This window comes from Oculina patagonica, chromosome 1 (assembly GCF_052425735.1).
Source record: "Oculina patagonica isolate OP01 chromosome 1, crgOcupat, whole genome shotgun sequence".
In the NCBI taxonomy this organism is placed as follows: domain Eukaryota; kingdom Metazoa; phylum Cnidaria; class Anthozoa; order Scleractinia; family Oculinidae; genus Oculina; species Oculina patagonica.
In genome coordinates, this window is record NC_135758.1 from 26,880,535 (window position 1) to 26,898,860 (window position 18,326).

The 18,326-nt window shown below is 37.1% G+C and overlaps 2 protein-coding genes across 4 annotated transcripts in view; both read left to right on the plus strand.

Moving 5' to 3' along the window:
• The window catches only part of LOC144642108 (unhealthy ribosome biogenesis protein 2 homolog), a 30,436-nt gene extending 23,033 nt beyond the window's left edge, over positions 1 to 7,403 (plus strand). For 2 of the 3 annotated variants that reach the window (XM_078501103.1, XM_078501117.1), the window contains exons 23-34: positions 207 to 335; positions 849 to 1,093; positions 1,239 to 1,368; positions 1,561 to 1,926; positions 2,139 to 2,264; positions 2,642 to 2,746; positions 3,262 to 3,335; positions 3,559 to 3,665; positions 3,941 to 4,070; positions 4,446 to 4,488; positions 7,069 to 7,137; positions 7,213 to 7,403. In XM_078501103.1, the coding sequence (XP_078357229.1) occupies positions 207 to 335; positions 849 to 1,093; positions 1,239 to 1,368; positions 1,561 to 1,926; positions 2,139 to 2,264; positions 2,642 to 2,746; positions 3,262 to 3,335; positions 3,559 to 3,665; positions 3,941 to 4,070; positions 4,446 to 4,488; positions 7,069 to 7,137; positions 7,213 to 7,368 (1,680 nt within the window). In that variant the 3' untranslated portion in view covers positions 7,369 to 7,403. The remainder of the gene's footprint in view (positions 1 to 206; positions 336 to 848; positions 1,094 to 1,238; positions 1,369 to 1,560; positions 1,927 to 2,138; positions 2,265 to 2,641; positions 2,747 to 3,261; positions 3,336 to 3,558; positions 3,666 to 3,940; positions 4,071 to 4,445; positions 4,489 to 7,068; positions 7,138 to 7,212) is intronic. The other variant, XM_078501109.1, reaches the window with a different exon arrangement.
• A 1,801-nt stretch (positions 7,404 to 9,204) lies between these two features.
• Positions 9,205 to 17,283, plus strand: LOC144661846 (uncharacterized). The gene is made up of 2 exons (XM_078522612.1): positions 9,205 to 11,243; positions 11,823 to 17,283. Exons 1-2 carry the CDS (start codon positions 9,206 to 9,208, stop codon positions 16,427 to 16,429), a joined length of 6,645 nt encoding a protein of 2,214 aa, XP_078378738.1. The 5' UTR covers position 9,205; the 3' UTR covers positions 16,430 to 17,283.
• Positions 17,284 to 18,326: the final 1,043 nt, after the last annotated feature.

Below are 18,326 nucleotides of genomic sequence, written 5' to 3' on the forward strand. Positions count from 1 at the left end.
TAGAGTCTAACTACTACCAGGAAGGGCAAAGAAGAACCCAACAAGTTGGGTTTCACTAGCTCAGTGACGGAGAAAGGGTTTTCAGAAGACCTTCTTAAGCCCGTACAGTTATTTCTTTTAATCACTCAAAGATATGCAATCACAAAAAGAACGCTTTTTAAAACTTCGTAATGTTACCATGTAGTAATTTTGTGTTTCGTCCTTAGCTTAAGGAAGACTTGGAGACTTTTTCCTCAGAAGTGCAGCAATGTTCAAAGGATTCTTTGAAGAAGACTATGAGTTCACATCATGCAGTTTCAGTCATAGTAGAAGGACTCCTGGCTTTGTGCGAAGAAGTGAGCATGCGATATTCGTACCATTTTTCTGTGTTTAATAACTAAGGGAGAAAATCTCCAGGAGTATCACTAGGAACTTACTAAGGAGAATGCAAATGAATCGGAGAGGTGCTAAAAACGGATAAAGACGCTGTTACACAAAAATACCTGATTTATTATTTTATGGTGGGGGTAGACGTACACATGAAGGCTAGAAAGACCGAAATAGATTTCAGACTTTTTCCGTCTGATTCGAAATCAAATGAAAGCTACAACGTGTTTAGAGTTCCACCTTTTGTAGAACGGAACCTAGGTTATAAGTGTAATCGTGACTGTTACGTTCAGATTCTCTTTTGAGCTCGATAAGTAATGTTTGAATCTTTACCCTCAGTAAAAGCTAAAAGAAGCCAATCTCGTCCTTAAAAGATGGTCCTTAAAGATGGACTAACTAACCTTTTTATCCTCCCGGTGAATACCTTATGTCCCCGTTATAATGTCATCAAATTAACGCAGATACTGTACTCTCTTCTCTAGGTTTTTTCTAACAAGACATCCTCCAGCAAAATGATTCGGATTTCTTCTGATGTCGTGATAAAACTTGGCCCTGCTCTGCTGGAGTTGCTGAGATCAATTGTACGAGTATCACAGAGAAAACAAAAGGGAGAGAAAGCTGGAGATGGCGACAAAAGTAGATTGCACGACATTCTTTGTCAATTTTCCGTTTTGATCGATTCTTTTACATCGGTGCTTCATATTTACGCAGTTGCAGAGCAATCAAGGTATTCAGCTAAATTACTTTTCTGATCTTTATTGTAATGTTGAACTATTTATTGCGCATTCCACAGCGTTGGGTAGATCATGAATTCTCCTTGTTAACCATTAGTCGTGGTATCAAGTGATCACTTGTATCTGATTTACTACTAGGAAACTGATGCGTGTTAAGGAGGTTTACAAGGTGTGCAATTGGCAAGATGTGTTTGACGTCACACTGACAGCTGTCATTCATCGTCTGTTCGAGCGGGACCTGACGCATTCACCAGAAAACGAGAATGAGGTATAGCTTACTTAAATTGTCGTTTTTTATGATTTACAATTTATATTAAAAAGTAACGAAATCAGACATTAAGACGGTACGTTTCCAATGTCTGGCTGAAAATGAATGATTTTCAAAAACATGGTCAGATATAAAGTGCAAAGAGAAATACATTGCACTAATAACATGTTTTCCTTCTTGTTTCTTTTCAAGCAGGTTGGAACCTTACATTCCTGTCTTCGTTTCCTCAAAGTGGTGTGTCTGTCGTGTTCAAAACTGGAGCTACATTTACCAGACGATTTTCACATCCGACTTCTCGCGTCCACACTTCATTTCTTAAGATTATTGGAACTTAGCAAAAACAATTCTGCCGAAGCTCCCAAGAATGATTGCCTTCATCTCGAAAAGGAAAATGTCGGACATCAGAGTAAAAGGACAGAAATGCAAATGGAGAGGGAAGGAAAGTGTCTGGGAAAAGTAGACATTGTTGAAGAGGGTTATTGTCTTGTTGTGTCTTTGCTTCAAGGATGTGATCCCGTTCTACTTCCAGAACTACTTGAAGGACTGGGCGACGAAATTGTAAGTTATAGTTTTTTTCTTTCCGTAAGGTCACATTTTTTTGCATTTTACAGTATTTCCATATTCGTTCTCTTAGTTCATAAATTTTGAGATATTAAAAGTTTGTTCCCTATTATTTTTATAAACTAAAAATGCGTGCATTCCAAATGTAGAATGAAGTATCTTATTGACTGACGAACTAATTTCAGTCTTTTTTCCTTGTTAAACATCAGACCACAAAGAACTGTAGTGATGCTTCTCTTGAACGGCTCCGCGTGGCTCTTCACGTCTGGCATCGTCTATTGAGTGGACGTTTCACCAAGGACAGAAAGAAAGAGCTCCGTCCAAAACTACCAAAGGTTTGTTTTTGTCCACTTTCGTACATGCTAGCTTTGTTGTTGGTCAAGTTCATCTCGTGACTTAGTCTGACCAATCAGAATGAACAAACTGTTTCCACGGCCAATCAGGAGTAAAACTACAACCGGTTGTGATTGGCGTACGTTATTTTCCCGCGCTTGGCACCGGCTACCAGCTTCCTCTGGATAATTTTCGTTATAGAGTTTTTTTTCCCAATATAATCAATGTCGAAGCACTGCCGTGCGTTTACGGTGCTCGACAACTGGTTGGAAGTAAAGAAAGAGTGTGTCTACCAATCCAAGAAGTGTTTAAAGGTGTTGTCTGATGCAAAACCTAAAGTAATCGTGATTTAGCTTATGTATTTTTTCCTTTTCGACAGATTCTGTTTGCACTGCAGTTTGTGTTACAGCAATTTAAAACTGACAACCTTGGGATTGTTAACTTGGCCACTGATGTCATGGTCAAAATTATATCTCTTGGAAAGGTTGGCGGAGTTTACTGATATGCTTCATTGTTCAGATAGCTTTGTTTATGTAGTGGCTAGCTGTCTCTGGGATGAAACTTAAAATCAATTTTGCAGAAGAATAAAACATTCGAGATAAAACTGGCGGAAGGGATAAAATTTCAAAACGGCGGCAAGCTAAATGTTTAGGATAGCGCCGCGTAAATGACTGGTTGGATACATAAGAAATACTTGCAGATCTCAAGGACGCTCATTAGATACACACTTGCGTCGTCAGAAGCATAAAATAATGAAGGGAAATGAGGGAACTGAGATAGACTGGGTTAGTTCGTGCGTTTCTTGACGTGGCCTTCTTTCAATATTTGCTGTAAGGTTCCGAAAATGGAGAAAGAAAACGATGCTGAAAAGATGGTAAATAAGCTTCTATAACATGATCAAATGTTGTTTACACCAAACAATAATAAAACAAACAAAGACGCAGTGGTTTTGCAGTTTAAGTATAATTTAACTGTTCTGTATGTCATCTCTCATCACAGGGAATGGTTCTTCCGCATAACGCCCTTCTCGTCCTTCACAGCAACCTGAACAAGCTTGCAGCTAATAACAGAAGGTAATGTAACACAGACTAAAATTCTGTTTGGTATTAAGTTAGTCAAGTAAAATAAGATTAGTTGTCATATCATAATTTAAGAAACGTACAGTTCGATCGCAAAGCATTTGTTAAAGCTGTTGGATACTTACCTTGCAACCTTGCAATTTCAATGTTTTCATTCTGGAAACTCAGCTGAAAGTTTAGCAAAATCTTAATTATGCATAACCCTTTCTTTTGACAGTTTCCCTCCACTGTTTCAATCCCAGTACTCTTTGCTGAGCACGCTGCTCTTTCAGCACTCGGAAGCTGTCTATGGAGCTGTGCACGTGTTTGTCACGTGTGTTCGAGGTATCCTTTAATCATATTATTGTTGTTGAAATATGCAATTATTGTACCATGCCAACAAATAAATATTCTTCAGCATTATTTGTTGCCTAGGAGCAATGGTAAGAACTGTCGAAAACGAGAAACGGGCAGCGCGCGAGGTAAAGTAATCGGGAGCTGAAATATACTGTGGCATGTCTTTGCTTGATCTTCCCGTCCTTAATTCGCTCGTTCCATCAAATTCAGGTAGTTATTAGTTTAGCAGTGTTAGTTATGTGCTAAGCCTTGACTGTTGCAAGATCTTTTGTTAAGCTTGATACAAAGCTGTGATGAGCAGAGCAAAGATGCAGTTGAACAAGATGGAAGTCAAAAGACAGGAAAATTGTTTAAACCAAGTGAATTATCACAAAGCGTACAAAAGATGGCGAGGTATTTGTAAATTAAGGTGTAGCGTGGAATAAGAACACTCCGGGAAGCAAGTACCACCCCCAGTATATTTTCCACTTGGAATTATGCCTCCGAAATTACCTGAGCCTGCATCGTTTAAATGATAAACTGACGTAAGAACGTTCGCTGTGCTCGCGATTCTTCGTGGTATTTTCTGATTGGTCGAAAAGAAACGGATATTGTTCGGCGCTGTTAACAAGGATTAACCATAAACAGCACCAGTCCCTCCCGACTGTAGAATGCAGTGACTGTGATTTGCCGACAGAATGCTTTGTGCATGCGCTGAGTAAGATCTCGTCATGTTCCGATTATCGTTGCTAGCTTGACCAGTAGGTTTCTATTTCTCTTTGTTTTCAGGTTATACCAGGAAATATCTACACACAAAAACGCATTTTCCAAGGTAGTGTACCAAGATGTTTCCGTTATTGCTCTTCCCCACTACCAGCAAAGAAGCAAGTAAACAAACAAACAAACAACTGGAGACCAATCTCGCTGTTGAACACTGATTATAAAATCGTACTAGAGCAATAGCCTCGAGAATATCTAAAATATTGCCAAGCATTATTCACAGTGATCAAACAGGTTATGTAAAAAAGCGATTTATTGGACAAAATATTCGCCTAATTTCAGATGTTATTGAACGTTGTCAATACGCGCAGACTCCTGGCATTGCACTATTTTTAGATTTCAAGAAAGCTTTCGACAGCATTGAATGGTCTTTTTTTATTCAGAGTATTAAAAACTTTTGGCTTTGGAGATATGCTAGTTAATTGGATCAAAACATTTTACACTAACCCACAAAGCTGTGTTATTAACAATGGCTTTGCAACCCCTTTTTTTTTCTTTTGAGCGTGGAGTTAGACAGGGGTGCCCCCTTTCTGGAATTCTTTTTGTTATTGGGGTGGAACTTTTAGCAGGCGCTATTAGAAGCGACAAATCGATAAAGGGCTTATCGCTTAACTCAAAAGAATTTAAATTATCCCAGTATGCTGATGATACTACTTGCCTTGTTGGAGATACTACATCAGCCAGCAACCTGTTTAAAAAGCTGGATTTGTTTAAACTGTGTTCGGGGCTCGAGCTAAGTAGGTCCAAAACGGAGGCATTATGGTTAGGTTCAAACAAGAACAGAACCGACACACCCTTTGGTATTCGCTGGCCTAAGGATTATGTTAATGCTCTTGTTATCTGTTTTACAACAGACCAGAACATTTTTGATAGCAAAAACTTAGAAACGAGATTAAGTTCCTTAGAAAAATGCCTTAACGTTTAGTCTTCCAGAGACTTGACTCTGTATGGGAAAATCAACATAAAATCCTTAGCACTCTCTAAATTAACCTTTGTCTCAGCTGTTCTTCCCATTTCCGAAGATTTTGTAAAAAGAGTTAATAAGCAAATTGTGGATTTTATCTGGAGCCACAAGAACCCAAAGATTAAAAAGACAACGATGATAGGCGAAAGAAAAGAAGGAGGTTTAGGTATGCCTGATTTTGATATAATCAACAAATCGCTAAAAGCAGCTTGGGTCAAAAGACTATCTGCTCCCGTGGAAATCACTGCCACTTGATTATCTGAGAGACATTGGCGGGAAACTTATTTTTGATTGCAATTTCTCACTAAAAACTCTTCCGCAGCTTTCTTGTTTACCATTATTTTACAAAGACGTACTCGATGCATGGCAGAGGATTGTGGCTCATACTCCCTTAAGCAAAAACGATGTGGAAAATGAGGTTATTTGGAACAACCGATTTATTACAATTGCGGGAAAATCTGTATTTTTTTAGGCCGTGGTATGAAGCCGGAGTTAAATACATAAAAGATTTAATGTCTGAGAACGGAAATTTATTGACGTTTAACGAGTTCCAGTGTATATTCGATATAAAAACACACTTGCAATATTTAGGGCTTTTAAATGCTATCCCCTCGAGCTGGAAAAAGTTGCTCAAGGGTACCTACGGGTAAACCGAAAATAACGACTGCGAAGATAAGATTACTAATATACAAAGTATTTCAAGCAAGACGCTAAGACAAATACTAACAAAAAAAGTTTTTGAGAAACCCACCTCACGGGGCAAGCTTGATAAGGCAGGTTTTTCTGCTGAGCAAATTGCACATATTTATGAACTTCCATTTAAGCTAACTCTCGACGTCAGAATGTCAGTTTTTCAATTTAAGATCAACCATAACATTCTGTACACAAAAAGTAGACTTTTTAGAGATAAGTTAGCAGAAAACGACAAATGTTACCTTTGCAATGGCAGGCAAACACTGACGCATCTCTTTGTTGAATGTGATTCAAGTAAAGTTTTTTGGACTAAGTTTACTTCTTGGTGGAATTCGAAAAATAATCCGCAGATTCACCTCCAACAACGCGATATTCTATTTGCTCTTCATCCTGAAAAGCAGTCTTTTTGGGGTATTAATTTTTGTTTGCTTGTGGCCAGACAGTACATCTATTTTGCCGCGAAAAATGAAGATCCTTTCTGTTTCACTGCCTTTCTTAAGTTTTTGAAAAACAAGCTCGGGATAGACAAACAGAAGATTCGAGACCTAGTTACTTTGTAGTTTATTTTACCTAGTTACTTTATTTCTGTAAGTTGTCTTTTTTTGTATTCTGTTTTATTTTATTGTTTTGTAAAAAATTGTCTATTGTAAAAAAAAAATTGTCAATTATTAAATAAAAAAAACACATAAAAAAAAACCAAACAAACAAACAAAGCCTAAAGTGGCTGCAGATCCAATATGGGTTCCTTGGCTACTTTTTGGTCCCAACAAATGATCTAGATTGTCACTGTTTCTTGACTGTATTTGTGGGTTTTCGAAATGCTATAATTGTAACTTTTCTATCTAAATACTTACTATTCCCAATCCAGTGCGAACCAGTTGAAAATTAAGCTCTTCCAAAGTGGACTTGGTAGTATTCACCACACAGAAAATTTTTTCCTTGTGGTTGCTGACCGTTTGTTTCTTTACGTTTCAGTATTCTCCTTACATGATCGCTGACTACATTCACGCCATCCAGACCGTGGCTGTTCCATCAGTAATCAGGGTACGGTAAATTATCGAGCCTTTAAAAAATGCTTTAGTTTGTAATAATTTAGTTCCTGTTTCATTCTCTTACCAGGACGCTCTCGTTCCTGGGGTTTACTGTCTGCTGGACTTGTGCGGTGAGCATGAACTGTCGCTTCTACACGCTGTCCTAGAGAAAGGATCGCGGGAGCTCTTTCATTCCCTACACGCAGACTACACGAAGTACCACAAGTTTAAGGGCAAAGTCTGAAATTTGCTCAGACGGGAAGAAAGGAAGAAAAGCGTCAAGACCCTATTCATCTATTTATTTTTCTTTCTTTATTTCTTTCTTAATCCAGCGTGTCCGCATCATTTTGATCTCATAAATTACACGTAACAACCATTACAATAAGCAGTTTTGGAGTATTATATGCATGGACTCACGAACTCTAAAGATAATCTTTTAAAATATTTGTTCTTTAATATATTAAAGAAAAAAAGTAACGAGTACTAGTCTAATATCAATTTTTTCGCTACATCTCACCAGACCGGATAAGTATGCCGTTCAAATACAGCACGCGTGCTTTGCGTGCCTATATTTTTTGGTGCAAGGGATGAAATTTCATCCAGCGCGTGACGGATATCCTTGGATTAGAACCCACCTTCATGAAAATTCTCGAAAGATACGCCATCGACGTCTTCAGTGCTCTGTTCTATCTACGTTCCGATGCGAATTTAGAACAACGGAAAGTCGTCTAAACATCCAAGCTTGAACGTCTCAATCCTGATTTCTCGAACACGAAAGGTGAGGTCAACAATATTATAAGGACCTTTTTTAGGCGGTGACGCCTATATGCCAGGGCACGATGGAGGGTTGGTTCGTGTGAGAACTAAGGATGGGCCGATACTCGATACCAAATATTCGATACATCGATATTTTGACAAATTTGAAAAGTATCGATACTTTCGAAAAATATCGCACTTTCGATACTGAACACGTGACCTGAGCCTGCGGTCTTCTGGTCAGCACCTGAGGTTTAAAAATGCACTTTTGCGCAAACAAATATTGATTTTCTTGTCAATATTTGCATTTTTCTATTGCCTCGACTTGATCTAGTCCACAGTGAAACAAAAAGACCAAAAATCAACATTCCTGGCTAATATTTATAATGCCAGGACTGTCCTTTGTATGGTCAAACAAATCACGTGACATACCAATGACGTCAGTACGAAAGGGACGTCATAATATCGATATCGATATCGATATCGAGAAAAAAGGCAAATATCGTATCGATATCGTAGAGAACAGAGAGAGGAGAGAGGATTGGTAACAAAGCACATGCGACAGGTCACGTGAGGTATTTGTATTTGCCTGTCCGCCATCTTGGTCGCGCGATTGTGAACTTGTGAGTATTTTCTTGTAGCGAGAAGCCTTGACTTCAAGATTTGTAGCTGTTATATTTTTGCGCTCACCTACAAACACATAAAGAACTCGTAGTGCACACATACAGCTAAATCGACATACTCGCACACGAGATAGGTCGAGGGTCTACATAAATTGTGGTTTACGCATCGAGCTCTACGCTACGTGTCGGTGAGCTGTTTTGGTCAGACCCTGTCCTGTCATAACTGAAGTTGAACTGAATATAACCATTGAAAGCAATATAAACACTGTCAGAATTGAAATATTTGTCATCTTAACTACTGGCGACATTGTGATTTGAGCTTAACTGAAGACGTGATCAGTACAGAAGAAGTTTACTATCAAAACTGCTGAGATTGCAAAAGATAGAAAGGTGAGCTATCTAAGTTTTATTTGCTTGAACGTGTATTAACTACCGTAGGTTATGGTGTCTTTAATGCAATATAGAGCAGCAGTGGGGTTACATGACGTTCATTTGAAGGCCAAAGAATACTCGGATCGTATGAAAGGGAAATTCTGGTCTATGCTGTTGTTTATGTTTTACCTGGAAGCGATATATCTGCCAACATTAAAAAGAGTAATCCGTTCATGGCAAATGGCTTATTACGCTAGGCTTTGGTTTACACAAATTTGTCTTTATCGTTTCTATATTCCCTTGTTGATTCGACTTGCCAATGATGTTAAGATGAATCCTGGCCCTTTTTACGTTGTGAATTCGTCAAAAACTGTCACGGCTGACTATAATCAAGGTGATGTTGCACTGTTTGGAAGAAATGCTAGCAACCAATGCGTAGCGATGTGCCTAACTGCAGTTGTTTACAATTGTAAAAATAATGCATCGTGGTCAAGAGATCAGCTAAATGAAGTTTTGATTCAAGGCAATGTGCTTTATTCTCATATTAGCAAGTCAGTAGGGAAAGACAGATTGTTGCTATCTGAGATTCCATCTGCATTGTCCATAAATGACGAAAACTTTTCCATTAATTTTAGCAGCAGTTTTGCTGGCGATTTACACATGTCTGATGTAAGAGACTGTTTTTTCCCATTGCAACATGTACTAAATATGTTAATAAAAGACTATGATGCCTTTCTGTTGACTGTTGAAATCAATACGGTTGCTATTATTATTGACAACAAAGGTAATTATAGAATTTTTGATTCTCATTCACGAGATATCCATGGTAACATTGCTGCAAATGGAACAGCAGTACTGTTGGAATTTACTAGTGTACAGGAAATGGTGCAGTATCTGCAAAACTTCTACAGAGAAAAGAATGTAGTGCCATTTGAAGTGTTGGGTATGAAAGTTGAAAATTTATCAGTTAATCAAAACTGCAGGTACACAAGTTCTAGTGCTCTAAGTGTACCATTTTCTACAACAGATAACACTGTAGGGTGCCAGGGATCATGCAGTCAAAGTCAATGTCACAATTTTGAATCAGACATAAGAAAAGAAAATGTAGTTAACAATAGCAGAAAGAGAAAACAAGCACAATCAGAAGAACACAAAGAAAGCTTGCTGATGTTTAGAGAAAAGAAAACTGCAAGGAAAGAAGCTGAAACATGTGGTGAAAGGAACAATATGTCACAAATGTATAGAGAACAGTATGATAGAAAAAAAGCAATTGAAACCAAAGAGCAGAGAGAAAATAGGTTAAGAAAGCCCAAGGAACAAAGAATTAAAAAAAAGAAAATTGAGAGCAAAGAACAAAGAGAGGATAAATTAAAGAAGCATCGAGAACTAATGAGAAAAAGACGAGAAACTGAAACCGAACAGCAGAGAGAAAATAGGTTGAAAGAGAGAAGAGAACGATATAGGAAAAGCAAGGAAACTGAAACCAAACAGGAGAGAGAAAATAGGTTGCAAGAGAGAAGAGAACGATATAGGAAAAGCAAGGAAACTGAAACCAAAGAGCAACGAGAAAAAAGATTAAAGACAAAAAGGGAATTAAAACAAAGAGTAAAGGAAACTGAAACTAAACAACAAAAAGAGGAGAGGTCGATTAAAAGAAGAGAAGCTTACAAGGCCAAAAAGGGTTGTGATAATGACAAAACACAAAAATCTTGTGATGAATTGGTTGTTATTTTTCGTGAACTGGTTGCTTCAGGGCCAACGTTTGTTTGCACATGTTGTGAGCAGTTATGGTACAAACATAGTCTTGTCAGAACTGATACTGTACTAAAACTTAATAACGAAGCTGTATTAAGATGCATAAGAAAAGATGAACAGTGTTGTACAGCTCAATGGGTTTGTCATACATGTTATAATCACCTGAAGCAGAATAAAGTGCCTCCATGTGCAGTCCAGAATAAAATGAGTTTTCCACATAAACCTGACCATTTAGACTTAACAGAACTAGAGTGGAGGCTTGTATCACCACGATTGATCTTTCAAAAGATACACGAAGCAGCTAGGGGAAAGCAATATAAAATTCATGGCAACATAGTGAATGTTCCTGCTGATGTTGTTAATACTGTGAATATCTTACCAAGACTATCAACTGAAACAGACACTATCAAAGTGCAGCTTAAGAGAAAATTAAAATACAAGAACTATGTCCTGTCTCAAAACATAAGACCATCCAAAGTTTTTGAAGCAGCTAAGTGGTTGACTGAAAATGGTGCACTTTACAAGAAAGAAAGTATCAAACTGGACCCAGATTGGAATGGTTTGTTTGCAGGGTCTAATGAAAATGACATGTCAAATGATAGTGCTTGCAGCAGTTCAAGCAACCTTACAGAAAACAATACACCTATAGCTTCAATTAAGTCACTGAATACCACTGTGCAATCTTTTTCAGAACACAGTCGATTGCTTTCATTTCAATTTGGTAAAGTTTTTATTTGCCTTGACTGTGAACAAGTTTTAATAGACTCAATGAATTTAGAAAATCATCTTTTGTATGATCATGGAGTAGAAACTGATACTGAGTGTTGTGAGGAGAGTAACTATATTCCATTTTTTCATAAAAATGACTGTAATAGTAATGAAGTGGTTTTCTTTTGTTCTTTGTGTAGTGCCTGGGAAAAAGAGCAATCACTTTTTAGTGAACACATGGCCATTGTACATGATCTACCACCAATGGAAGATGATGCATCCTCTCAATTCAGTGAAGCAACAGCTAATGTAAGTACTTCCGTTGTGGTCAAACTGTTCAGATATAAAATGCTTGATCCCAAAAATGTTGTTCTTGTAGAAACATGTTTGAAAGGGTATGGATTAGCAAACACTATTTCTCTTAAAGCGTTAGTAGGTATACCAGTAACTTTGAATGTATCAAGGTGCTTATCTAGTGCAACAGATGTGCATTTATCTAGTAGAGATCTTTGTAAGGATTCCTGTCCAACTGAAATGGAGGTAAATGACCCTTGGAATGAAGTGGATGAATCTGAAATGTGTGCTGGTACTTTGGACACAATGTTAACATCCCCGGACTTTGTAGAAGATTGTGAACGTGAAAAGGTTTTGAACTTTGCACCAGGTGAAAGCAATCATCCAATTAGTATTTTCAAAGACCAATATTGCGAAGAGCTAGCATATCCTGGTATATTCTGTGGTCACGCAAGAGCAGATAATAAGGAAAGAAATGTACCTGTGTATTATAGTGACATTTGCAAATCAGAGTTAAGGCGTTCTGATCGTAGAGTTGCTCAGTGTATGGAAAATATTTTCTTTAAACTGAAAAAGCTGCAAATGAAAATAATTTTAGGCAAGTGCCAGATTGCATTGCGAAAGCATAAAACAAATGGAAAGAGACTAACAGCAGGCGAGTTAAAAAAAGAAGGTGCTTTAGACAAATTAGTTCATTTGAATGAAGGGTACCGATTTCTAAGAGCTCTTCGTGGTTCCCCACCATACTTTGAGAAGTCTAAGAGAGATCTATTTGCCATGATAAGGCAACTTGGATCTGCGACACTTTTTTGTAGCTTTTCTGCAGCTGAAACAAAGTGGAATCATCTGTTAAGAATGTTAGGTGAATTAATTGATCACCAAGTATACAGAGATGATGAATTAAATGCCTTGTCATGGGAGGAAAAGTCAAGGTTAATTCAAAGTGATCCCGTCACATGTGCAAGGCATTTTGATTTCCAAGTTCAGCAACTAATTGTAAAATTTTTGCAAAGTGATTGTGCACCACTGGGGAAAATAGCAGATTGGTTTTATCGAGTTGAATTTCAACAACGTGGCTCGCCACACATTCATATGCTTTTATGGATTGAAGGTGCACCAAAGTTTGGTGAAGATTCAGACGAAAAAGTTTGTGAATTTGTTGATAAAATCATTTCTTGTTCAAAACCTGCAAGTGGCTGTGAACTAGATGAATTAGTTTCTCGTCAAGAACATAAACATTCATTTACCTGTAAAAAGAAGTTTCAAAAACAGTGCAGATTTAATTTTCCTCAGCCTCCAATGAAAAGCACTCAAATATTGTATCCTTTAAGTGACATTGAGAATACAAGTCTTTTGAATCAACACAAGGCTACTTGGAAAGAAATCAATGAAAAACTTAATACTATGAGGGAAGGAGAGAATATTTCATTTGAAAAACTTCTTAATGAACTTGCGGTCGCTGAAGAAGAATATATTCTGGCTATTCGATCTTCCCTAAGTAGGGCAACAATTTTTTTGAAACGAAAGCCAAACGAACTTCGAATCAATAATTATAACAAGCACTGCTTGCTTGCATGGAGAGCAAACATGGATGTCCAATTTATCCTAGATATCTACTCTTGTGCAACATATGTTGTTTCTTACGTATCAAAGGCACAGAGAGGTATGAGTGAACTTTTGAGAAAAGCATGTGAGGAAGCTCGAGAAGGAAATTTGAGTATTAAACAGCAAGTGCGTGACATCGGTAACAAATTCTTAAACAATGTTGAAATAAGTGCACAAGAGGCGGTATATATCGTACTTCAGTTACCAATGCGACGCTCCTCTCGTGAAGTGGTGTTTATCAATACAGCTTTACCAGATGAAAGAGTGTGTCTTTTGAAATCGATGGATGACATACAGCAGCTAGAAGATGAGTCTGAAGATATTGAATCAGGTGGCTTGATAAAAAGGTATACTAAAAGGCCATCTTGTCTAGAGAATGTGACATTAGCTGATTGGGCCGCTTGGTATGACAATAGGAATTCAAACCTTAAAAATCTACAAAAATCCAAAAATACTGATGTTGATGGTTTGCCATTAGAAATATTTGATGATGATAACAATGAAGATGATGTTGGTAAAGACATTACTGATACATGTAGCAATGAGCTGACATCAAAGAAGGGCAAAAAAGAACCTCAGAAGCGGTCAAAAGCTAGGGTAATAAGAAGTGTATGGTTTAATAGAGAAAGTCATCCTGAAAAGCACTATCGTGAGCTGCTAATGTTATTTACTGCTTGGAGAGATGAAAATACTGATTTGCTAGGAGACTGTGAGAATTACATGGAGAGGTGTCAGATATTGAAAAAACAGATAAATGACCAAATGGCTCAGTATGCACCATGTAGTGAACAACTAGAGCAAGCATTAGATGATGTACAAACTATAGAAAGCACTGATGATATGTGGGATTGTGTAGCTCCAAACACACAACATGTAGAACTGAGTCACCTTGCAGAAAATGAATGTCAACATGTATGCAACACAGAAGAAGTAGGGAACTATGATCTTTCTGGAGATCTGGGAATTCCTGCTAGTACTACTAGTAATTATGAACATAATATCTCATTTGATGAATTGCCAGATGAAGAGTATAGGGAAGCTGTTCGTTCTCTAAATGTCGAGCAGTTAAATTTTTTCTACCATGTTTTACACCTTGTGAAGACAACCAGTGAACCCTTCTATTTGTTTCTTTCTGGTGGCGCTGGAGTTGGAAAATCTCACTTGACTAAAGTACTGTTTCAAGCAGTTTACAAATATTTAAACACAAGAGCTGGTGTTGATTTTCATCAAATTACAGCTATTCTAGTTGCTCCGACTGGTAAAGCTGCCTATAATATTCAAGGAAGTACAATCCATACAGCATTAGCAGTGCCAGCAAACCAGTCCTTAAAGATTTATAAGAAGCTTGATGCCAGTCGTTTGAATTCCTTGAGATGTAAATTTGCTGGTTTGAAGATAATTTTCATTGATGAAGTATCAATGGTAGGAAATTCCATGTTTAATATTCAAATTAACAAAAGACTCCAAGATATCATAGGTACAGATAATGATTTTGGAGGAGTGAGTATTATAGCAGTTGGAGATTTGTTTCAACTTCAACCAGTATTTGATGGCTATGTTTTTGAAGATTTGGAGAATGATTATGCTCCTTTAGCAGCTAATCTGTGGCAGAAACATTTTCAGATGTTTGAATTACATGAAATTATGCGTCAAAGAGAGAGTCGCGAGTTTGCAGAAATTCTTAACCGGCTGTGTGAGGGTATTCACACTGAGAATGACTTGAATATACTGAGAGCAAGAATCGTTGAAGATCCTGATCAGAACTATCTCAGACATGCTCCCCACCTATTCATTCAAAATGACAGAGTTGATGAGTTTAACAAGTCAGTTTATAATTCTGCAGCTGGCAGAAAATTTATTGTCAAGGCAGTTGATAGTGTCATTGGTGCTCAGTCTGAGGAATTAAAGGCACGGCTATTGAAACAGGTTCCAGATGATCCACGAAAAACTATGCAATTAGCAGCCTGTCTTGCAATTGCAGAAAATGAAAGGATTGAGGTCTGTCAAAACATCAGATTGGATGATGGTCTTACGAATGGTAGTGCAGGTTTAGTGAGATTTATTAGTCTGCTAAATTCTGATTGTCCTGATGGAATTGTTTGGGTTGAATTTGATCATGCTAAAGTTGGAGAGAAAACTCGGAATGAAAATAGAAGCCTTTACAGTGATAATATCCAGCAGAGTTGGACACCAATAAAACCTGTTTGTGTAACATTTTTTGTAGGAAGAGGTAAAGCTGCTCAGATCGTTCGAAAACAATTTCCTTTACGGCAATCTGCAGGAAAAACTATTCACCGTTCTCAGGGTGACACTGAAACCAAGGTTGTAGTTGATCTTACTTCAAGAAGAGCTATTCCTCACATTCATTATGTTGCATTAAGCAGAGTTACTACCATTGATGGATTGCATATAAAGAATCTCAATGAAAAAAAGATAACTGTGAGTAACAAAGTTAAGAATGAAATGCAGAGATTGCGAACAGCAGCTTATCTTCAGCCGTCTATAATATCCCTTGCAGACATTGGTGAGAATTTTGTCAAGATAGTCTTTCTTAATGCACGTTCTCTTCACAAGCACATATCAGATGTGAAAAATGATTTCAATGTTAAGGCAGCAGATATAAATATCTTTGTTGAAACTAGATTGTGGGTGTTTGACCAAAATGACGAATTTGAAATTAATGACTTCTCCTTGTTTAGAAACGATGCATTGTTTGATAGGCAGTTGCATACACAAAGACCATTCTATGGAACTGCAGTTTATACCAGAGCTCAGTGTTATGATGAATATCCTAAATGTCAAAATATGCATGGAGTTGAAATAACAATTATTAAAGTTGAATGTCTGCCAGATGTTGTTATTGCTGGCATTTATAGATCACCAAAAGTGCCAATGAGACATTTGCTTCAAGCATTGAGAGAACTTCATTCCATTATGTCAACAGAACGTTTTCATATAATACTTGGTGATTTTAACATTGATTTTAATGATGGTGTACAAAACAGCAGTATACATAATCAAATGATTGTAACATATGGATATAAACAACTTATTTCAAGCTTTACCACTGATAACAGAACTACAATTGATCACATTTATACAAATCTAAATGAATCAAGAGTCCAAACTGGTGTTCTCGAGACATACTTTAGTGACCATAAAGCTGTGTGGATAGCAACCAAAAAAGAGTAGAAACATGTACATTTTTGTACGCTATAATGACTAGTAAATGATTAACCTTTTATGCCCCATCATCCACATACAAATTCTCCTGACTGATCTCCATACATTTTCGTATAGCAATTGTTTGGAGAATTTGTTAAAAGTTCAAAGCAATTTCCCTTTGGTGACCATTTTATTACAGTGTAATTCTCCTAACCTCTTCTCTTAATTTAGTATTGACATTGTGAGGAGAAATTTGTAATGATCACTATTAGGTCTTAAGGAAGCATAAATTACATGTAAAGTATGTGTTTCAGAAAGAAAGAAAATTTAAATGAATTTAGTATCTACTTGTGTTACATTTTAAGGTGTTGTAGTTCATCAGCCTTGGTGTCTAAATAAATTTGTGTAACGGCTCCTTTGAGTCCCTTGTGACCATTTGGGTCACACACCCCTCCTTGTGACCCTTTGGGTCACAAACCCACCATATTGCAACTGTACATATTAGGTAAGTATACGAACAGTACACAATGTAGTTATTTGTTGTTCTGGTCCATGTAATTACACATGTATGTTAATAATGATCGATGTGACATCTAACAGGGATGTTGCTAAGAAAACACTAAGCCGGCTCATCAACAAGCCAGTTGGCTTTTATGGCCTTCGTAGCACTAAAAGTTTATCTAAGTCTTGGTTTTCATGTGAAATTTCAGCTGTATTTACCATAAGTAGTCTTTTAACCGGTGAAATTGGCTGGCAGCCGGCCGTTAGCGACATCCCTGCATCTACATGTACACGTAGTCGTGATATGTAAGTTACCGGTATAAATACATGTATGTTACCTCATAATATTGCACGTGCATTGTATTAGTTATTGTTAAAAAATTATTAATATTTTTAATTATTTTTTTCTTTTATTATGTTTACAGAACAGAAATGTAAAACAACAAGAAAATGCACAAGATACAGTCTTCAGAGAATCCACTGATTGCCATGTTATGTCCAACACTTTCAATCTACATTATTATCTACAGATATTGAAACAACACACAGCAACAACCATGTAGCGGTAACATTCAAGTTGAAAAGAAACTGTGTTAAACATCTCCGGATTCACCAATGAAAAGACCCTTCAATCGGAGGTCTTCACTGGCTCACCACTGTATCAACTTTACTTCCTGGAGTCCACTTGTACTGTATGTGTGTATCACCTCCAAATGATAACATATCTTATTGGACTGTATATCTTGCATCACAGATTGTACAGTCAGTGTAGACAACTTTCAGCAGCATTTAAACAAGAGTACATCAAGATACTGTATCAACCTTACTTGCTGGACTTCACTTGTAGTGTCGTATTACCTCTAAAATGTAGTAACAATGTTTTGGACTTATTGGTCTTATCCTGCATCACAGATTGTATAGTCAGTGAAGACAAATATCAGCTGCATTTAAACAAGAGTTAATCAAGATGCATTATTTCAAGACAGTATTTTTCTGCCAAAGTTGTAACAGCTTCCTGGCTTTCTAGTACAGTTGCATACTATGTTGCATTCCATGTAACAAAGTGACAATGAAAGACATTTAGTTAGCATGGTTCAAGTTTAAATGTCAATTTTGTGATCAAAGTAGCTCAATATTTGCGTTTTTTTTAAATTGGTTAGAAACTAACCTTACCTTGGGATGCACAACTTAATAAAAAATACCATCCAAAGGAAATTATTGTAAAATTTTATTTACTTGACAAACTCCTTTCCCCCTTTTATAGCAAATGAGTCAGTCTCTAAACTATCAACTTTAATCAACGATGTCTATTTCAGTGTTTAATTACTTGGATATCTTTTGCTTTTTGGGCTCACATTTTCACTCACAACAATAGACCTTTTTAGCTTTGTGTGTCAATTGCCCATCACAAATCACACGATGC

Bases quoted from the DNA above. Each gene is read 5' to 3' on its own strand.
- LOC144661846 (XM_078522612.1), top strand. From the start codon at position 9,206: ATGAATCCTGGCCCTTTTTACGTTGTGAATTCGTCAAAAACTGTCACG. The intron at 11,244-11,822 runs GTTCAAGCAACC...CTAGTGCAACAG, and splicing joins AAATGATAGTGCTTGCAGCA to ATGTGCATTTATCTAGTAGA.